Source organism: Anser anser (assembly GCF_964211835.1).
Source record: "Anser anser genome assembly, chromosome: 3".
In the NCBI taxonomy this organism is placed as follows: Eukaryota; Metazoa; Chordata; class Aves; order Anseriformes; family Anatidae; genus Anser; species Anser anser.
Genome location: NC_139722.1, coordinates 29,027,081 through 29,046,854, shown reverse-complemented (window position 1 = coordinate 29,046,854; position 19,774 = coordinate 29,027,081). Strand labels below are relative to the sequence as shown.

The 19,774-nt window shown below is 41.0% G+C and overlaps 1 protein-coding gene across 1 annotated transcript in view; it reads left to right on the top strand.

Moving 5' to 3' along the window:
• The window catches only part of EYS (eyes shut homolog), an 855,622-nt gene that overhangs the window by 115,918 nt on the left and 719,930 nt on the right, over positions 1–19,774 (top strand). The window contains exon 10 of the mRNA XM_083831800.1: positions 7,211–7,464. Coding sequence (XP_083687926.1) covers positions 7,211–7,464 — 254 coding nt within the window. The remainder of the gene's footprint in view (positions 1–7,210; positions 7,465–19,774) is intronic.

The following is a 19,774-nucleotide window of genomic DNA, read 5'->3' as shown; positions in this document are numbered from 1 at the left end:
AATTCTTACATTTTCAGTCCTTGAAAGACAAATTATGCTGGCTGATTAGTCTGTTTATTTACAGAACAAGAAAACATACCACTAAGATCCCAATCCTAGATGTGTTAGCTGACAGTTTTATCATAGAACTTGACCCCACAGAAATATAATGGGATATTTTGCAAGGACAGTGTGCAAAGTGTTCACAGCATAATACCAGCTCTGTGGACAGAAGATTGTTACTTCTGAATGACAAAGAAGATTTTTTTAAGAGACCTGAACTGTATCTTCCTTAAGAATTATGTTTTTCCCAGGAGTTACTTATTTTCAGCAAGTGAAACGATTGTCGTTTTCCCTTTCCTATACACCATTAAAGCTAAAAAGGAGAAATGCTGAATGTAACTACTGTAATCACCCAACATTTTCAAAAGACTCTTGCTATTTGCATTTCTATCCTAAGGTATTATTTTTGATAAGGCAGATATCAAGAGCTGTATTTGATGCAAAGTAGTGTTAGGAAGATACAAGAACACTATCAGCAGAACATATGGTGAATTATATGTGTAAGTGACATCAACAATTCTACTGAGATCTATTTTTAAAGCTATTATAGCCATTCAAAAAATTACCTACCTTTATCTCCTCTTCTCATTAAGTAAACATTTTAATTATTTGCTAACTATCAAAATGTCATATACTATTTTTTAATGGAAAATTGTCATAAAATTCTAGGCTTTTCTGCCAGTTTAAGAAAGCATAACTTTTAAACTAATTTTTAAACTTTGGTCATAACACATTTTCCAGTGATGGCTCGTTAGAGCAATGTTAAGACCAGAAAATCATGAAGAATATCCAGCTTTGCTTAAAGAACATTGCCTACCCTCTTTTAAACTCTCATCTTCTGTGAGAGGAGCTGACAGGTTTTTGGAGATTGGAAATATGCATTCAGATGTACATAGTTTTTCTAACTTTCTATTGACTTGTTTACTCTGTTTCTCCTCCCATTATTTAACTGCTGTTAAATAATAATAAATAATAATAAATAAATATATTATATATAATATATATATATTATATAATTATATTATATTATTATATATTATATTGTATAATTATATAATATATATAATATATATAATATATATTATATATTATATATTATATATTATATATTATATAAATATAAATAAATAATAATAATAATAAATAATAATAAATAAAACTACCAGACTGTAGTGTCCTATAGGTGTACATTTGATATATGAGCAGAATTTGAGTTCACCACAGGAAGCTGCTCTGGATGAAGGAGGGGCACTGGGCTTCATGCCGTTCTACCTGTACTACTACCTACCTATACTAGGATGATAGTAAGGATATATAATAAGAACAGCATAATCAGAATAATATCTCTTAGAAGTTTTACTCCTTTGGTTTAGTGAGCCTCTCTTACAACTAAAGTGGCTAAAAACAGACTGTCACAAAGCCTCCTACTAATTCAAAAGAATTACTGCATTTCCTGCTGACCCTGTGCTGTTTGAGTTATCGTAAGTTAATCATCATGTATTTAAAGTGATATCTTCTCCAAAGAATTACTGCTCCTACCACTGGGTTGATGATGCATCTGTAGATACTATGAATCTGGCAGATACCATGCAATAGTGCAGTGGGCCAAAGTATCAGCACACCAAAAGGATGTCTTGACCTTTGGTCACATATACCTGGGAGAAAAACAGATTTGTTGCCTTAGTAAATAGACTGTGTTGCTACATACAAAAGTATTTGAATTTTCCTTTCAAAATTACTTAGTCTAACCTCAGGTCCTGGAAAAACATGGAGAAGATTGTCCTGGTAATTTCATCTCCTTCTATGATAAGGTCACATGCATGGTGGATGAGGAGAAGGCAGTGAATGTAATCATTCTGGGTTCTAAAGAATGGCCTTTGCTACCATCCCTCACAATATCCTTCTGGACACATTGTCCAAATGGGAGATGAACAGCTTCACAATGCACTGGGTGATGGACTGGCTCAATGGCAGAGCTCAAATGGGCTACCACTGGCTGGCAGACAGTCACTAGCAGTGTTCCCCCAGGCTCTGCCCTAAGGCCAGTCTTGTTCAGCATTTTAGTCAATGATCTGGAATGCATCCTTAGCAAGTTCACTGACAACACTAAACTGGGATGTGCTGTTGACTTCCTGGAGGGATGAGAGGCCTTGCAGAGGGATCTAGATAGATTGGAACAGTGGGCATTGCATTTTAATGCAATGCATTTTAATGCATTTTGGGATGCATTAAACACATCACAGCCAGCCCGTCAAAAGAGGGGATTCTCCCACTGTATTTAGCATTGGTGCTGCTTCCCCTTTAATATTGTGTGCAGTTCTAGACTCCACCATATGGAAAAGATGTTAAGGTACTTGAATGCATCCAGGGGAGGGCAACAAGGCTGATAAAAGGGCTGGAAGGCATGTTGTATGAGGAGAGGCTGAGGAGAGTAGGTTTGTCTAGCTGGGAGAAAAGGAGGCTAAGAGGCAGCCTCATTGCTGTTTTCAGTTTCCTGAGGGGGGCATGTAGAGAGGCGGGTGCTGGCCTCTTCTCCCTGGTAACTGATGACAGGATGAGTAGGACTGGCACAAAGCATACCAGGAGAGGTTCAGAATGAAAATTAGGAAGAATTTCTTTATTGTAAATAATTTCATTATTTCTCTTCTCTTCTCTTCTCTTCTCTTCTCTTCTCTTCTCTTCTCTTCTCTTCTCTTCTCTTCTCTTCTCTTCTCTTCTCTTCTCTTCTCTTCTCTTCTCTTCTCTTCTCTTCTCTTCTCTTCTCTTCTCTTCTCTTCTCTTCTCTTCTCTTCTCTTCTCTTCTCTTCTCTTCTCTTCTCTTCTCTTCTCTTCTAAATAGCCTCTCCCTCTCCACTATGTTCTCTGAAGAGAGGAGAGAGAAGAACAGAATTAACATGGGCCAGTGAGGAGCAATTAATGAATAAAGTGAAAGAACACTTTATGGAGTTGTTCCTCCTGTTTTAAAATCCAAGGGGGGCAGAGGTTATTTTATTCACCCTTGCAAATTTATTTCTTGCCAATAAGTAGAGTTTTGGACAATCAAGATCTTAACTGAAATAGGTCACAGATAGTGTGTTGTAATCTATTTAGTAAAGGGAAGCAATAAAGGGAACAGATAGAATGTATAATTCAATGTAGTTTCCATTAGCTGTCCTGTTTCTCATGTTTCTTCAGTTCAGTCCATTCAGATGAAGTTCTACACTTATAGCTCCAGGGAAGCCCATCAAGATTAAGATGCCTGAGGAAGCTGTATTGTATGACTTACTACTGCAATTTTTATAAAGGATTATATTAAACTATTATGATTTATAAATGTATCTTTCTCTATAGGTATTGCTCTGAGGTCAGCATTTCATGAAGTTTGATGCTGGAAAATTTCCCATATAGTGGATTTTGTGTACAGGAAAGTTTAACTTCCCAACTCAATTTTCAATATTCAGTATATATATTTCAATGTGGATAGTTTAATCTTGAATTAACCTCGGTAGGAAAGACCTAGTGACACATTGTTAAATAAAGTGTTTTAGAATATGAAAATCTTATTTGCTTGATGCCAGCAAGATTATGAAAGCAAACATAATTTAGATAACTTTGGAGTATCACATTATCTAAAGCTTTATTCATTCTTGACTTTTTCCATTTTTTTTTGTGCCAGATGGATAAATTAAGCTGTTTGATTAGATTCCTTTGTATCTAATTTTCCATCTTCAATTTTATTCATTCTATAGTGTATATGCAATTTGACTGCAGGACCTAGTTGGCACTGCCATATAAAGTTAGAGGTATGATATACACAGTTTTCTGTAGCAATAATAGGCTTTTTCCAACAGAGAAAGAGGAAAAATACATTTCCTCACTTTGCTAAAGCTCCAGAAAGTGGGTGAATATATGCTACAATTTCTTAGGGAATATCTCTGTAATAATTTATACTTATATATACTTACAGCTTTTCTGTAGATAACACAGATACTTACAAAAAGCCAAAGTGGCACTAAATAACCTTTCAGTCCCCTTATGAATGTGTTTGCAGTTCCTATAGAAAACGAAATAATTAACACTGAGTAAACACAGTTAATCTGCTTGGATTATTATAATAACAACATTAAAATATATATATTAAAAAGTAAAATAGATACTGAGAAATCTTTGCTAGTGCCTAGCTTAAATGTGCCTTCTTGTCTCAAAATAGAAAATAGTTGGGTCATATAGCACAGATCAGCATAGACACAGTGTATCTTCAGTCTGGTCTTTAGCCTTTTTCAGTCATTTTAAAGATTCATCAGTTGCCACAGTTATTTACTCAATGGCACAAGTCCTACATCACTTCAGTGCACGCAGTCTATAAATGCATTGTGACAACTACTGTGCCTGCACTAAACAGTATGAACCCATCTAACTACATACCTACTGTTCCAGACGTTGGGGGGTAAAAAGGTTATGTCTTACTACATTTTGGTAGGAACACATTACAGCTACCCCATAACTATCCACATTCAAGTGTCATGTTACTTCTTAGACAAAATTCTGTGCACGACTTACATGAGTCTCCATCTTACATTTATTTCATGGGCATATCAAATTTTTGTGCAATATTAACAAGGTTTAGGCAGTAGAGTATCAATGTTCAGCCATCTACACAACATGTGTTGGAGCAAAGCAATCCATAATAGTGTAACTGTGGCTTGAGTTTGGTATCCACTACTAAAATCCATGTTTGTAGCAAAAGCACTAACATACTGGCTTTCTTCACAGAATCACAGAATCACAAAATCGTCTAGGTTGGAAGAGACCTCCAAAATCACCTAGTCCAACCTCTGACCTAACACTAACAAGTCCTCCAGTAAACCATATCACTAAGTTCAACATCTAAACGTCTCTTAAAGACCTTCAGGGATGGTGACTCAACCACTTCCCTGGGCAGCCCATTCCAATGCCTAACAACAAGGATCTGTTTCCTAGGATCTGTTACACTCAGTCCTGTTATGGACAAAAGGGAGCACACATGAACCTAAGAAATTGTTGTTATTCCCATTAATGTTTGAAGAGCCTAATAGATCAAATTATTAGTCGGATGGCCATACTTAATAGTCCAAATGAATACAATAAATCCTCAATAAAACAGTTAAAAGTGGTATACAAAACTTCATATTTACGTTTTCTGTGGCGCCTTGCTCGTCCTTTAAATGCTTCTCCAGTTTCTAAGGTTGACATTTTAGTATTCCGTAAGAAAGTAGTTGGTGGGTTACATTAGCATCTCCAGGTCTTTTCTGGGAGGTGTCTCCCTCTCCCCATCAGGGCCATTCAGAGCTGAAGCTAAAGCAGGGCAGCAGCAGCCACTGGGCTGTGATGCAGTGGTTGAACCTGAGAAATCCAGCTCAGGCCAAGGCCAGGCAGAGCCCCTGCACTGCTGGGTCAGCACACAGCCAAGGAGCTTCTACTGCTAAGGGCAAAAAAAAAAACATGTTTCTTGGGTGAGAGATTCACCTACAAACACAAATTATGGTACGACATGTACATCTGTAGTTACTGTTGATTTACTGGAGTATCCGTAACTCACCCCATACCAAAGGTGGAAATGAAAGGGCAAGACAAACATTCACTTAAAAATTATATGTATATGTATATGTATATGTATATGTATGTCATTGAAATATTAATATTTCTGTGTTGGTTTTTTTCTTGGCTTGTGCTTTTTAAATTTATTGTAGGGAAGCATTTTAGCTTTACAGCAAATGAAAACTGCAAATCAATCTACCATTCAAAGCTTTTGATATCATGTTCAGTATTTTAGTACTGTTGTACTGTAGTACTGTCAATGCAAGGTCATAGTCATTAAAATCTAATGTGGTGATGGCATTTTCCTAGCAAAAGATCTAATTACTTAGAGATCATTGGACTTCATATCATTCCTAAGAAAGACAGGAAAAGGTATTTGAAGTTCAGCTACATCACTGTTACACCAGCACAGCATTTAACAAAACTGTGTTCAAGACAAATTTCATAGAATAACTTAGAGAGAAAATGATAATATAAATCATACAAGTTGGATAATTTAGTATCTTATACAAATGCTGGAGCTACAAATAAATACAGTCAGATGCTAATATCCAAAGCCTACAGAACTCCACTTATGCCATTATATGTTAAATTTGAGAAACACACAGTATAATCATATCTGCTTAGTACATATTACTGTTATATTTACAAGACATTAATGTAAAAGGTAACTATTAATTGTTAATGTTATTAAGTAGCAGAAAATGCATTAAAATTAAAGACCTGATTAGTTTAGATTTTGCTTCATAAAAAATAATCTCTTTTTCTTGAAAAATAGACATATTACCCATAAAATACAGATTTTAGATAATGACAGTTACTAATATATTTATTTTAAAGTATTTTGGCCCTTCTTTGTAGACTTTCCATTTATGATATTATGTGTTAATGTTATTTGTAAATATACATTTAGAATTTGAAGTAGATTATTATAAATTATGTTTCTAAAATATTTATTGAGTTTTGTGATCCTATCACCACTAAAGATCAGTCTGGATTATAAAAAATAAATGAATGATTCTTAGATGTTGTAATCTTCATTAAATTACGTCTTAGTCTACAGTAAGAATTTAGGTTATTAAGAGGACTAGAACACTCCTGTTTGTATTAATGTATATGTTTGTATATTGCTATATGTTGAGCAAACAATAACAGAACAAAGCCTCATTCTGCAACATTAGTCTGTAGTAGGCCACTGTTTTGAGCTACTGCCACTATTTGGGGCATGATTAGCTTTATACTTCAGTCACTGTTTCATATGACTGTAAGATCCGGTTTTGAAGTTATTTTCTAATCTGATATCACACCGATTCCATTTGAATATTATCATTGGAAGTTTGATTTTAAAAGCTATACAGCTGCTATTTTGTCCAATCTAAATTCGTACTATTTTGATTATTGCACAGTTCCATTTAATTAATTTAGTTCCAAGCAGTCTATGTGAAACAAAGTTACTTGGTGACTAATTAAAAGTAAAGAATGAAGACTAAAAAAGAATCCAATTCATTTGTGAGTAATTAAAAGTAAAAATGTTGTTAACACTGTTAGACATTATTGACCTATACACACCTATCAGTGACTGCCTTTTTTAATTTTCTCTTTTTAACATCAGGTGCCTATGTCCCCTTGGTTACACTGGCACTTTCTGTGAACTTGATATAGATGACTGCATTGGAAACCAGTGCTCTGAATATGGTTTCTGCCAGGACCACTTGCATAATTACAGCTGTAACTGTATGCCTGGATATGAAGGACCCTTCTGTGAAGTTGAAATTAATGAATGTTCAAGTTCACCTTGCAAAAACGGAGCTACCTGTGTGAATTTAATTGATCACTTTTCATGTCATTGTGCTGAAGGGTTCAAAGGTAAGTTTTCACTGTTGAAGTGCCTTGTACTACAAATGTGCTTGTCCAACTCTATCTCAGCAATGTTTATAAGACCTTTTTATAAGAACTATGTTTATACATGAAAGTATATGTGATTTGACAGTTTTAACTGAATTAGTATGGAAATTCTTACATTGTATCTCCTAACTGTTCTTCTGTTGACCCTCCCTCTATTAACTGTACAATTCTGAACATGAATTTTGATGCTTTTGGCAATAAAAAATGATCAAGTTCCAAAACACAATTTCAATTGTGTTCATTTAGTTTCCCTAAAGAGCAAATCTTGTGACAAAGAAGGGTTATGATATCCTGTGTGGCCTTAGAAAGAGTGCTGCCAGCAGGTTGAAGGAGGTGATTCTTCCCCTCTACTCACCCCTGGTGAGATTCATCTGCAGTTCAGGGTACACTTATGGGCTCCCCAGTACAAGAGAGACATAGACATATTGGAGGGAGTCCTGTAAAGGGATATATGAAGATCACTGAGGAACTGAAGCACATCTCCTATGAGGAAAGGCTTAGAGAACTGGGACTGTTCAGCCTAGAGAAGAGAAAGGTCACAGGAAATCTCACTAATCTATATAAATACCTGAAAGGAAGTTGCAAAGAAGATGGATTCAGGCTCTTTTCAGTGGTGTCCACTGGAAATGGCACAAACTGGAACACAAGAGGTTCCATCTAAACATCAGGAGACAACATGAGGGTGATGGAGCACTGGAGCAGATTGCCCAGTGAGGTCACGGAATCTCCCTTCTTAGAGATCTTCAAAAGCCATCCAGACATGGTCCTGGGCAACCTACTTTAAGTGACCCTGCTTGAGCAAAGGGATTGTACCAGATAACTTTGAGAGGTCCCTTCCAACCTCAACTATTCTGTGCTTATGTGAGCATGAGGATTTACTTATATAGATGACATCTTACTGGAAAGTACTTTTGTATTCTTTTATCACCCAGAGAGGTATTATATGATAGTATTCCAAGAGAAGCAAATTCAAAGTCAAAAGAATTTTCACAATATTATTAATGTAGTGCAGCTCATTATCACATTTACAGAATATAATTCATTCTTTGTTTTTTTCTTTTTTTTCATACAGTATGAAACAAAAACAATTAATAAAAGACTAGAAATTTATAAAAATGTTATCACTACTCTAGCATTTTGTGGTGGTTTTACTCGGGTGGGCGGCCGAGCTCTATCTCAACCGCTCTCTCACTCCCCCTCCTCAAAGAGGAACACGGAGAAAATACAATGAAAAGGGCTCAAGGGTTGAGATAAAGACGAGGAGATCGCACAGTAATTATCGTGACGGGCAAAACAAACTCATCATAGGGAGATAGTAAGATTTATTGCTTAATATTAATAAGCTAGAGAAGTGAGAAACAAAGGAAAGAAAACAAAAGCACCTTCCCCCCCATCCACCCTCTTCCACCTCCTCCCCCTGAGCGGTGCAGGGGAACGGGGGGAATGGGGGGTTATGGTCAGTCTATAGCGCTTCTTCTCAGTCACTCTCGTCCCCTGGGCTGTGGGGTCCCTCCCACGGGATGCAGTCCTTGCTGAACTGATGCAACGTGGGCTGCCCACAGGCAGCAGCTCTTCAAGAACTGCTCCAGATATGGGTCCGTACCACGGGGTCCATCCCTCAGGAGCAAACTGCTCCAACCTGGATCCCCCACAGGCAGCAGCTCCTGCCAGGTCACCTGCTCCTGCGTGGTCTCCTCTCCACGGGCTACAGGTCCAGCCCAGAATCTGCTCTGTCAGGGGTCTTCCACAGGCCGCAGCCTCCATCGGTGCAGGTCCACCTGCTCCACCGTGGTCTCCTCCACGGGCTGCAGCGTGGAACCCTGCTCCACCGTGGTACTCCATGGGCTGCAGGGGGACAGCCTGCTTCACCAGGGTCCTCACCACAGGCCGCAGGGGACTTCTTCTCCAGCACCTGGAGCACCTCTCCCCCTCCTTCTTCACTGACCTTGGTGCCTGCAAGGCTGTTCCTCACTCCTCTCACTCTCCCAGCTGCTGTGTGGCGCAGCGTTTTTTTTTTCCCTGTCTTAAATATGCTCTCACAGAGGTGCAAAACAACATCTCTTGTTGGCTCAGCTCTGGTCAGCAGTGGGGCCCTTACCAAAGATCGGGCAGCTTCCAGATCCTTCTCACAGAAGCCACCCCTATGGCCCCCTGCTACCAAAACCTTGCCACGTAAACCCACTACACATTTCTATTTTCCTTTTTTTGTCCAGGGTTTTATGATCCTGGGATATTTTATATTACAGAACAGATTTGAAGTTCAGTCATAACTGGATGTTATGAATCAGTGAAGAGTATCTCAGTATGATGCTAGAAAGACACATTTTGGTTTTGTTATGCTATGTAATTCAACCTTTTTACATATCCACATGTGCTTCATTTTTCTTCATAAGTACTAAATTCAATTTCAGAGGAAATATCAAAGGCAGCAGTAAATAAATTTAAGAGCAAAACCAAAGTTATTCCTGCTCAGGACTCTGTAAATCTTTGGGAACTATTATACTATGTGTACCAGGATTCACAGATTTGCAGATAAGTCATGACTACTCAGCCACCAACTTGTTTTTTCTCCTGTTAATAAATGAAATCCTGGGTACTCTTTGATATAGAATTAGAGCCAGTTTTTCAGAACCAGATTTTACATAGACAACTCATAGCAGTCTCCTCTGCCTAAATGATCATTTTAGTCTGATGTCTATCAGTATTTCACAAACGTTTTACATTCTATTATCTAGGGTTCCCTTAGGCACTGTAAAGGGATTTATCAATATGAACAGCTTTCACAATCTCATTTGATAAAAAGAAGCTTATAAAAAATCCAAGGCTTGGGCATCTGTGTATTAAAAATAAATGTAATATTTTATATAATATATTTAAATATATATTAATGTATAATACATAATATTTTGTAGCATCATATACCATATTCTTGCCTTTTGAGCTGTTAACTGTACTTGTGATGGAGACTTTAATATGGAGAGATTTTGTTGGTGTCTCCACTACCAGCAAGAGAATTTGGCCTGTGCCAGACTTGGAAGCTCGCAGTATGACCTGTAAAAATTTAGTAGTTTTATGAAAACCTTTATTCCACCATTTCGGTCATGTGACAGTCCTCTATATTGCTTTGTTGTGATTCAGTTCTTCAAACATAATATAATTCTTTTCACTTGAGAAGTCATTGTCAGTCTCTCTTCTTCCATATCTTCATTTTATTCCATATAACAAAATCAGTGCTCAGCATCAAATGGTTCTAGCTTTCATGATTAATGACTTGGATTTCTAAGCAAATATTGCTGTGCTTCATTCTGGCTCAATAGAAGCTCTTCTTGGAAGTATTTGTTAAAAGGTTGCCTTTATTCAAACATATCCTTCATTAAAAGTCTTGTTTGTTCGGGTACTTATAAAAATGGGAAGACAGCTGCTGAGAATTCTAAGTAGATAAGCAATATTGCCTCTTGAGGTTTTGTATCTATACAACATTGATTGCTGTATAGTTAAGATGTGTGTTTTTTTTGATTTGTTTTCTTTTTCTGGATTTATACTGTAACTCACATAGCAAAATATTGATCCGTCATTGCTTTATACATATGCAAGCAATGTATAACACAATTAACACTCATCACCAATGTAGGTCTTCCAATAGCTTTTTAAGTAGCTTTATATGTTCTATATATGATGCTTTTCAGTTTTCTCTTTTTTTTTTTTTTTTTTGTCCAAAACAGGAAAATAACATACAGACTTTTGTAATATCATTGTATTACTTTAAATTTCTGTACTTTGCTTTTTTATCTATTATGCCACAGCTACATCAGAAGAATCCACCTAACATTTAGAGTCTATTAGAGGAAGCATTTAAGTGTTTGTACTTTCAGTAAGTTATTAATTGTTCTTAAATCATTTGGATGTTATTTAGATAGTTTTACATTTCTGTGGTAGAAATTAACAGTATATCCTTGATGCTATTCCTAAAGACAAATCTTGAAAGGAAAAACACAAAGTTTTGTGAAGCTTATCATTTTCAATACAAGTGAACTTAACTGCTTGAACAACTAATGTCTAGAACAGCTGATGGACACACTAATACAATGAAGATTGACTATGTTATATCAAGGAGCAGCAAGTGCACAAGGCTGCTTCATAAGGGTAGCAATGAACCAGGGGCTGAAAACAACCCCAAGTGCAGGCACTGCCCTCACTAAGCAGAGCACAGTCCTGCAGCATCTAGCAGAGCAGGCAGAGCCCTGTTAGCCTGTTGCCCTCAAGAGCCCTAGGCACTGAAGGCAACTGGCCAGGCCCAGGGCCAGGGGACCCAGTTAGAAGCAGCAGGAGGCAGGGCTACAGACAAGGCCACAGGCAAGACTGCAATGTACATGCAAGGGGTCCATTCAAAGAGACAAATTACCCATGGTGTGAGTTGAGGTCCATTTTTGAGACAGGGCCTTAGGCAGGACTATAAACAGGCACAGCTACAGCATAGGTCAGGCCAGAACTGACTGCCTAGGGCTGAGCTTGTTGGGCAATGGGCAGGGTGTTTGGGAAAGTCCCAGTTGGGGCTGCTAAGGAGAATTAAGTTCCACCAGTGTTCTCAGGGACCTGATATGCGTTTATCTTAGCAGGTCCACCTGAAATTATGAAATTATGAAAACTGTACAGAACCACAGTTTGTATAGCTACCCATTGTATCAAATTCATAACTGTTTTCTGAGACTTTTTTTTTAAAAAAAAGTTTGTCTTTGAGATTTTCAAAGAACACTGATGTGTCTGATTCTTTTTAGTGCTAGATTTGTTTTCTGCTAATTCTTTAAGACAATTACCTCATGGATTAGATAGGATTTTGATTTTTAGTTTTCATTAAAGGATAGCCTACAGACACATAAGTAGTAGTCATCATGAACTGCAAAAATATTTGTAATATTTTTTAATTTAAGAGTTGTTGCTATTTTTTGCTAACTTTTCCTAAAAGCATACAAGTCATAGAACTGTATAGCTGGAAGATGCATCAACATGTAATGTCCTTCACCTCTGTTACTATATATGCCATTCTGATAGCTCTTAATCAAACTTATTGTAATATTGTTGTGGTTTAACCCGGCTGGCAGCTAAACACCACACAGCCGTTCGCTCACCCTCCCCCCTCCCTCTCTGGGATGGGGGAGAGAAACGGGAAAGTGAAGCCTGTGAGTTGAGATAAAGACAGTTTATTAAGACAGGAAAATAATAATAACAATAATAATAATAATAGTGATAATGGTAATAGTATTAACAATAATAATGTGTAAGAAAACAAGTGATGCACAATGCAATTGCTCACCACCCGCTGACCGATGCCCAGCCTATTCCCGAGCAGCCGGCCCCCCCACCCCGGCCAGCCACCCCTATATATTGTTTAGCATGACGTCAGATGGTATGGAATACCCCTTTGGCCAGTTTGGGTCAGCTGTCCTGGGTCTGTCCCCTCCCAGCTCCTGCTGCACCCCCAGCCTGCTCGCTGGCAGGACAGAGCAAGAAGCCGAAAAGTCCTTGGCCTGGTGTAAACACTGCTCTGCAACAATTAAAACATCAGCATGTTATCAGCGCTCTTCTCATCCTAATCCAAAACATAGCACCCTACCAGCTACTATGAGCTACTTAACTCTGTCCTAACTGGAACCAGGACAGATATCCACCCCTTATTCCATACCATTTATGTCATGCTCAGGTTACACTCTGTCCAATACATTCTAATTAATCACCATTTTCATCTATGATATATAGCAATCATGGTAGTGATGACATACATTATTATATAATAATTAACATACTACAATTCAACTCATGGGCTATTCTCACCCAGTATCAAATCCCCTTGAGGTACACACCGGACCTCCCCATTCTTTTGCATTACCCACCAAGTGCATCCAGGTCCCTGAGCAAAAGCAATTCCACGAATGGGTTTGCCTTTTCCTGAGGCAGGAGTAGCCCAGACTGTTTTACCCAGCATGTTTCTTACGTGCACTACAGGAACTTTATCCCCTTCTACAGTGCGTAACAGGTTTGATTGGGCAGGTCCAGCTCGGTTGGCAGATCCCCTGGTATTGACTAACCAGGTGGCCTTTGCCAAATGTGTATCCCAATTTTTGAATGTCCCAGCACCCATTGCTTTCAGTGTAGTCTTCAACAGTCCATTGTATCGTTCAACTTTTCCAGAGGCTGGTGCATGATAGGGGATGTGATACACCCACTCAATACCATGTTCTTTGGCCCAAGTGTCTATAAGGTTGTTTCGGAAATGAGTCCCGTTGTCTGACTCAATTCTCTCTGGGGTGCCATGTCGCCATAAGACTTGCTTTTCAAGGCCCAGGATAGTGTTCCGGGCGGTGGCATGGGGCACAGGATATGTTTCCAGCCATCCGGTGGTTGCTTCCACCATTGTAAGTACGTGGCGCTTGCCGTTGCGGGTTTGAGGGAGTGTGATGTAATCAATCTGCCAGGCCTCTCCATATTTATATTTCAGCCATCGTCCTCCATACCAAAGAGGTTTTGACCGTTTGGCTTGCTTGATTGCAGCACATGTTTCACAGTCATGAATAACCTGTGCTATAGTGTCCATGGTCAGGTCCACCCCTCGATCACGAGCCCATCTGTAGGTTGCATCTCTACCTTGATGGCCTGAGGTGTCATGGGCCCATCGGGCTATAAATAATTCACCTTTATGTTGCCAGTCCAGGTCCACCTGAGCCACTTCAATCTTAGCAGCCTGATCCACCTGCTGGTTGTTTTGGTGTTCTTCAGTAGCCCGATTCTTGGGCACATGAGCATCTACATGGCGTACCTTTACAACCAGGTTCTCTACCCGGGCAGCAATATCTTGCCACAATGCCGCAGCCCAGATGGGCTTGCCCCTGCGCTGCCAGTTGTTCTGCTTCCATTGCTGTAACCACCCCCACAGGGCATTTGCTACCATCCATGAATCAGTATAGAGATAGGGAACTGGCCACTTTTCTCGTTCAGCAATATCTAAAGCCAGCTGAATGGCTTTTACTTCTGCAAACTGACTCGATTCACCTTCTCCCTCAGCAGCTTCTGCAACTCGTCGTGTAGGACTCCATACAGCAGCTTTCCATCTCCGATGCTTTCCCACAATACGACAGGACCCGTCAGTGAACAAGGCATATTTCTTCTCATTTTCCGGTAGCTTGTTGTACAGGGGGGCTTCTTCAGCACGAACCACCTCCTCCTCTGGTGATATCCCAAAGTATTTGCCTTCTGGCCAGTCCATAATCACCTCCAAGATTCCTGGGCGACTGGGGTTTCCTATTCGAGCCCGCTGAGTAATCAGTGCAACCCACTTGCTCCATGTAGCATCAGTTGCATGATGCGTAGAGGGGACCCTTCCTTTGAACATCCAGCCTAGTACCGGCAGTCGGGGTGCCAGGAGGAGCTGCGCTTCAGTACTGACCACTTCCGAAGCAGATCGAACTCCTTCATATGCTGCCAATATCTCCTTTTCAGTTGGAGTATAGCGGGCTTCAGATCCTCTGTATCCCCGACTCCAAAACCCCAGGGGTCGACCTCGAGTTTCCCCAGGTTCTTTCTGCCAGAGGCTCCAGGTGGGACCATTCTCTCCGGCTGCGGTGTAGAGCACATTCTTTACATCTGGTCCTGTTCGGACTGGCCCGAGGGCTACTGCATGAACTATTTCCTGCTTAATTTGTTCAAAGGCTTGTCGTTGCTCAGGGCCCCATTCAAAAGCATTCTTCTTACGGGTTACTTGGTAGAGCGGGTTTACAATCAGACTGTAATTTGGAATATGCATTCTCCAAAACCCCACGACACCTAGGAAAGTTTGTGTTTCTTTTTTGCTAGTTGGTGGAGACATAGCTGTTATTTTGTTGATCACATCCATTGGGATTTGACGGCGTCCATCTTGCCATTTTATTCCTAAAAACTGGATCTCTCGTGCAGGTCCTTTAACTTTATTCTGTTTTATGGCAAAACCGGCCTTCAGAAGGATTTGGACTATTTTCTTCCCTTTCTCGAAAACTTCTTCTGCAGTGTCACCCCACACAATGATGTCATCGATGTACTGCAGGTGTTCAGGAGCTTCCCCCTGCTCCAGCGCAGACTGGATCAGTCCATGGCAAATGGTAGGGCTGTGTTTCCACCCCTGGGGCAGCCGATTCCAAGTATATTGGACTCCCCTCCAAGTGAAGGCAAACTGTGGCCTGCACTGTGCTGCTAGAGGGATGGAGAAAAATGCATTAGCGATATCAATTGTGGCATACCACTTGGCTGCCTTTGATTCCAGTTCATACTGGAGTTCTAGCATGTCCGGCACTGCAGCACTCAGTGGTGGCGTGACTTCGTTCAGGCCACGATAGTCCACTGTTAGTCTCCACTCACCATTAGACTTTCGCACTGGCCATATGGGACTATTAAAAGGTGAATGAGTCTTGCTGATCACTCCTTGGCTCTCCAGTTGACGAATTAGCTTATGGATGGGACTCAGGGAGTCTCGGTTGGTGCGATATTGCCGCCGGTGCACAGTTGTGGTAGCGATCGGCACTTGCTGTTCTTCAACCCTCAGCAACCCCACAACAGAAGGGTCCTCTGAGAGACCAGGCAAGGTAGACAACTGTTTAATGTCCTCTGTCTCCAAGGCAGCTATGCCAAAAGCCCAGCGGAACCCTTTTGGGTCCTTGAAATATCCTCTTCTAAGATAGTCTATGCCAAGGATGCACGGAGCATCTGGGCCAGTCACAATACGGTGCTTTTGCCACTCATTACCGGTTAGACTCACTTCAGCCTCCAATACAGTTAACTGCTGGGATCCCCCCGTCACACCATAAATACAGATGGGCTCTGGCCCTTTATAGCTTGATGGCATTAGAGTACATTGTGCACCGGTGTCTACCAAAGCCTTATACTTCTGTGCGTCTGACGTGCCAGGCCATCGAATCCACACAGTCCAATAAACTCGATTGTCCCTTTCCTCCCCCTGGCTGGAGGCAGGGCCCCTCTAGTCCTGGTCAGAATCTTCATTTCTGTGTTTAAAGGACTGCCTGCTGGAAGTTGGAGCAGCAAACCTTTCAGAGAACTCCTTTTTCCCAATTGTTTTCCTTTGCAATTCACGTACCCGTGCCTCTAGGGTCGCAGTAGATTTTCCATCCCATTTTCTCATGTCCTCTCCATGGTCACGTAGGTAAAACCACAGGGTGGCGCGGTGTGTGTGCCCACCATATTGTCTTCCTTGCATAGATGAACGTTTACCCCTAATAGCTGAGACACTGGTTTGTACAGGTGGGGAGGAAAATAATCTCTCTTTAAGTTGGTGGATCTCTTCAGAAAGTTTCTCCAAGGTATTCTCTTTTAGCTGGTGGACACTAGTTCGTTCAGGTGAAGGGGAAGATAATCTTTCTTCAAGTTGGTGGATCTTTTCAGAAAGTTTCTCCAAAGCATTCTCTTTTAGCTGGTGGACACTGGTTCGTTCAGGTGAAGGGGAAGATAATCTTTCTTCAAGTTTGTGGATCTTTTCAGAAAGTTTCTCTAAAGCCTTCTCTTTTAGCTGGTGGACACTGGTTCGTTCAGGTGGAGGGGAAGATAAATTCTCTTTAAGTTGGTGGACCTCTTCAGAGAGTTTCTCCACAGCTGAGACACAGGCCTTTAGGGAAGAGGAGAGATTTCCTTCGTACTGCCGGAGTATTTTAGTCACTTCATTCACTGTGGGATTCTCCTCCGTTTTCCAGGCTAGTATTGCCAATGAGTTGGCATATGATGATGGGGCACTCTGTACAAACTTCCGCCACATGGGTGGTGTACACCGGACTGCATCTGGATCTGCGGATGTTTGTGCGTCGTCTAGGTCCTTATAAATTACTTCCCGTACGGCCAATTCCCTCAGGTACTGAATTCCCTTCTCCATGGTGGTCCATTTGCTTGGTAAACATACAAGTTCTTCCTTGAAGAGATACCTTTCCTTCACAGCTGACAGGAGACGCCTCCAGAGGCTGCGAGATTGTGCTCCATCTCCAATTGCTTTGTCAATGCATGCATCCCTAGCAAGGGATCCCAGCCGCCTGGCTTCCTTGCCCTCCAATTCCACATAATTGGCTCCTGTGTCCCAGCACCGGAGCAGCCAGGTGACAAGCTGCTCGCCTATACAGCGACCAAAATCTTTTCGCACATCTCGTAGCTCACGCTGGTATAGAGTCCGGGTAATTACTGTTGATTTTCCGACATCCTCATCCTCATCTTCAGTCTCCTGCACCTTTGATGGCTGGTATGGAGTCCGGGTAGTTACTGTTGATTTTTCGCCATCCTCATCCTCATCTTCAGTCTCCTGCACCTTTGATGGCCCAGCCTCGTCTTCACTACGCCCAGACTTAGCAGAAGACTGTCTGCGTTTTAAACGACCTGAGCCTCTATACCATTTTTTCACCTTGTCTACAGGGGCAACTTGCACTGCTACAGCTCGTTTCTCTGACCCAGCCACAGGGTCTGCCACAGGGGTTGGAATACCCTCTGCGGGGTCAACTTGCACTGCTACAGCTCGTTTCTCTGACCCAGACACAGGGTCTGCCACAGGGCTTGGAATACCCTCTGCGGGGTCAACTTGCACTGCTACAGCTCGTTTCTCTGACCCAGACACAGGGTCTGCCACAGGGCTTGGAATACCCTCTGCGGGGTCAACTTGCACTGCTACAGCTCGTTTCTCTGACCCAGCCACAAAATCTGAAGCGCATTCAGGAGACATAACAACAAGAGCAGGCTGGTCTGAGTATCCCAAGGATATTCAACATCTCGGAGAACCACCGTAACTAACTCGGGGGATAAGAGGGTGGTGGTGAAGGAGAAAGGGAGAGTGAACAGGTAGGGAAACATGTCTTCCCCTGTCCCCTTCACAGATGGGCTCCCTAACGAAAACAGGCAATAGGTGTAATTGCTAATAGTTTCCGAGATATGGGTTCCAAAGTATAGAGTCGACGTCAGTGCTGAGTACAAATACCAGGTTAAAGTCGTGACCAGATATTTCATCATTTCATAAGCCATTGCTACACCGCACAGTACCATAACAATCTTAAACCAGGGCCCGGAAAGGATAAACAGTGCAACAGGGAGCACATACAGAAAGTAACGCACCATAAAACTCAATTTGGAATACAGGTACAGCAGACTGGAGATTAAGGCAATCAACATCGTGACTAGCAACTATTAAGCAGGTCCAATACTTATACCAATTTTAGTTTAACACACTCTGGTCAGATTTGTCGATATCTCAACCCTTCGGGCCCCACGTTGGGCGCCAAAAAGACTGTTGTGGTTTAACCCGGCTGGCAGCTAAACACCACACAGCCGTTCGCTCACCCTCCCCCCTCCCTCTCTGGGATGGGGGAGAGAAACGGGAAAGTGAAGCCTGTGAGTTGAGATAAAGACAGTTTATTAAGACAGGAAAATAATAATAACAATAATAATAATAATAGTGATAATGGTAATAGTATTAACAATAATAATGTGTAAGAAAACAAGTGATGCACAATGCAATTGCTCACCACCCGCTGACCGATGCCCAGCCTATTCCCGAGCAGCCGGCCCCCCCACCCCGGCCAGCCACCCCTATATATTGTTTAGCATGACGTCAGATGGTATGGAATACCCCTTTGGCCAGTTTGGGTCAGCTGTCCTGGGTCTGTCCCCTCCCAGCTCCTGCTGCACCCCCAGCCTGCTCGCTGGCAGGACAGAGCAAGAAGCCGAAAAGTCCTTGGCCTGGTGTAAACACTGCTCTGCAACAATTAAAACATCAGCATGTTATCAGCGCTCTTCTCATCCTAATCCAAAACATAGCACCCTACCAGCTACTATGAGCTACTTAACTCTGTCCTAACTGGAACCAGGACAGATATTATGGCTAATATTAAAAAGCTTTTATTAACATAAAAAATGGACACAGAGGAAGTATTTATAAAGATCTTCATAAATAGAAAGATTGCATCTTCTCAGTCCCCTCTTTTTGAGTTTAAACCAGTCCATTGCCTTCATACTGTCTTCAATGATATTTCCTAAATTTCTAGTTTTACAGATTTTCCATGTGTAGGAAAAGAAAGAAGAATTGCCAAAGTAATTCAAAATTCAGAATAAAATACTATAAGCTTGCTGTGTAGCTATTATCTGAATCACTGAAAATGCTTTCTCCACTGCATATACAGGAAACTTAAGACATTATGGGAGCACTTCCAGTGCTTCCAGTTCTAAGCATTAGATATCATTTTTGTTGTCTTAGCAGCCTAAGACATCC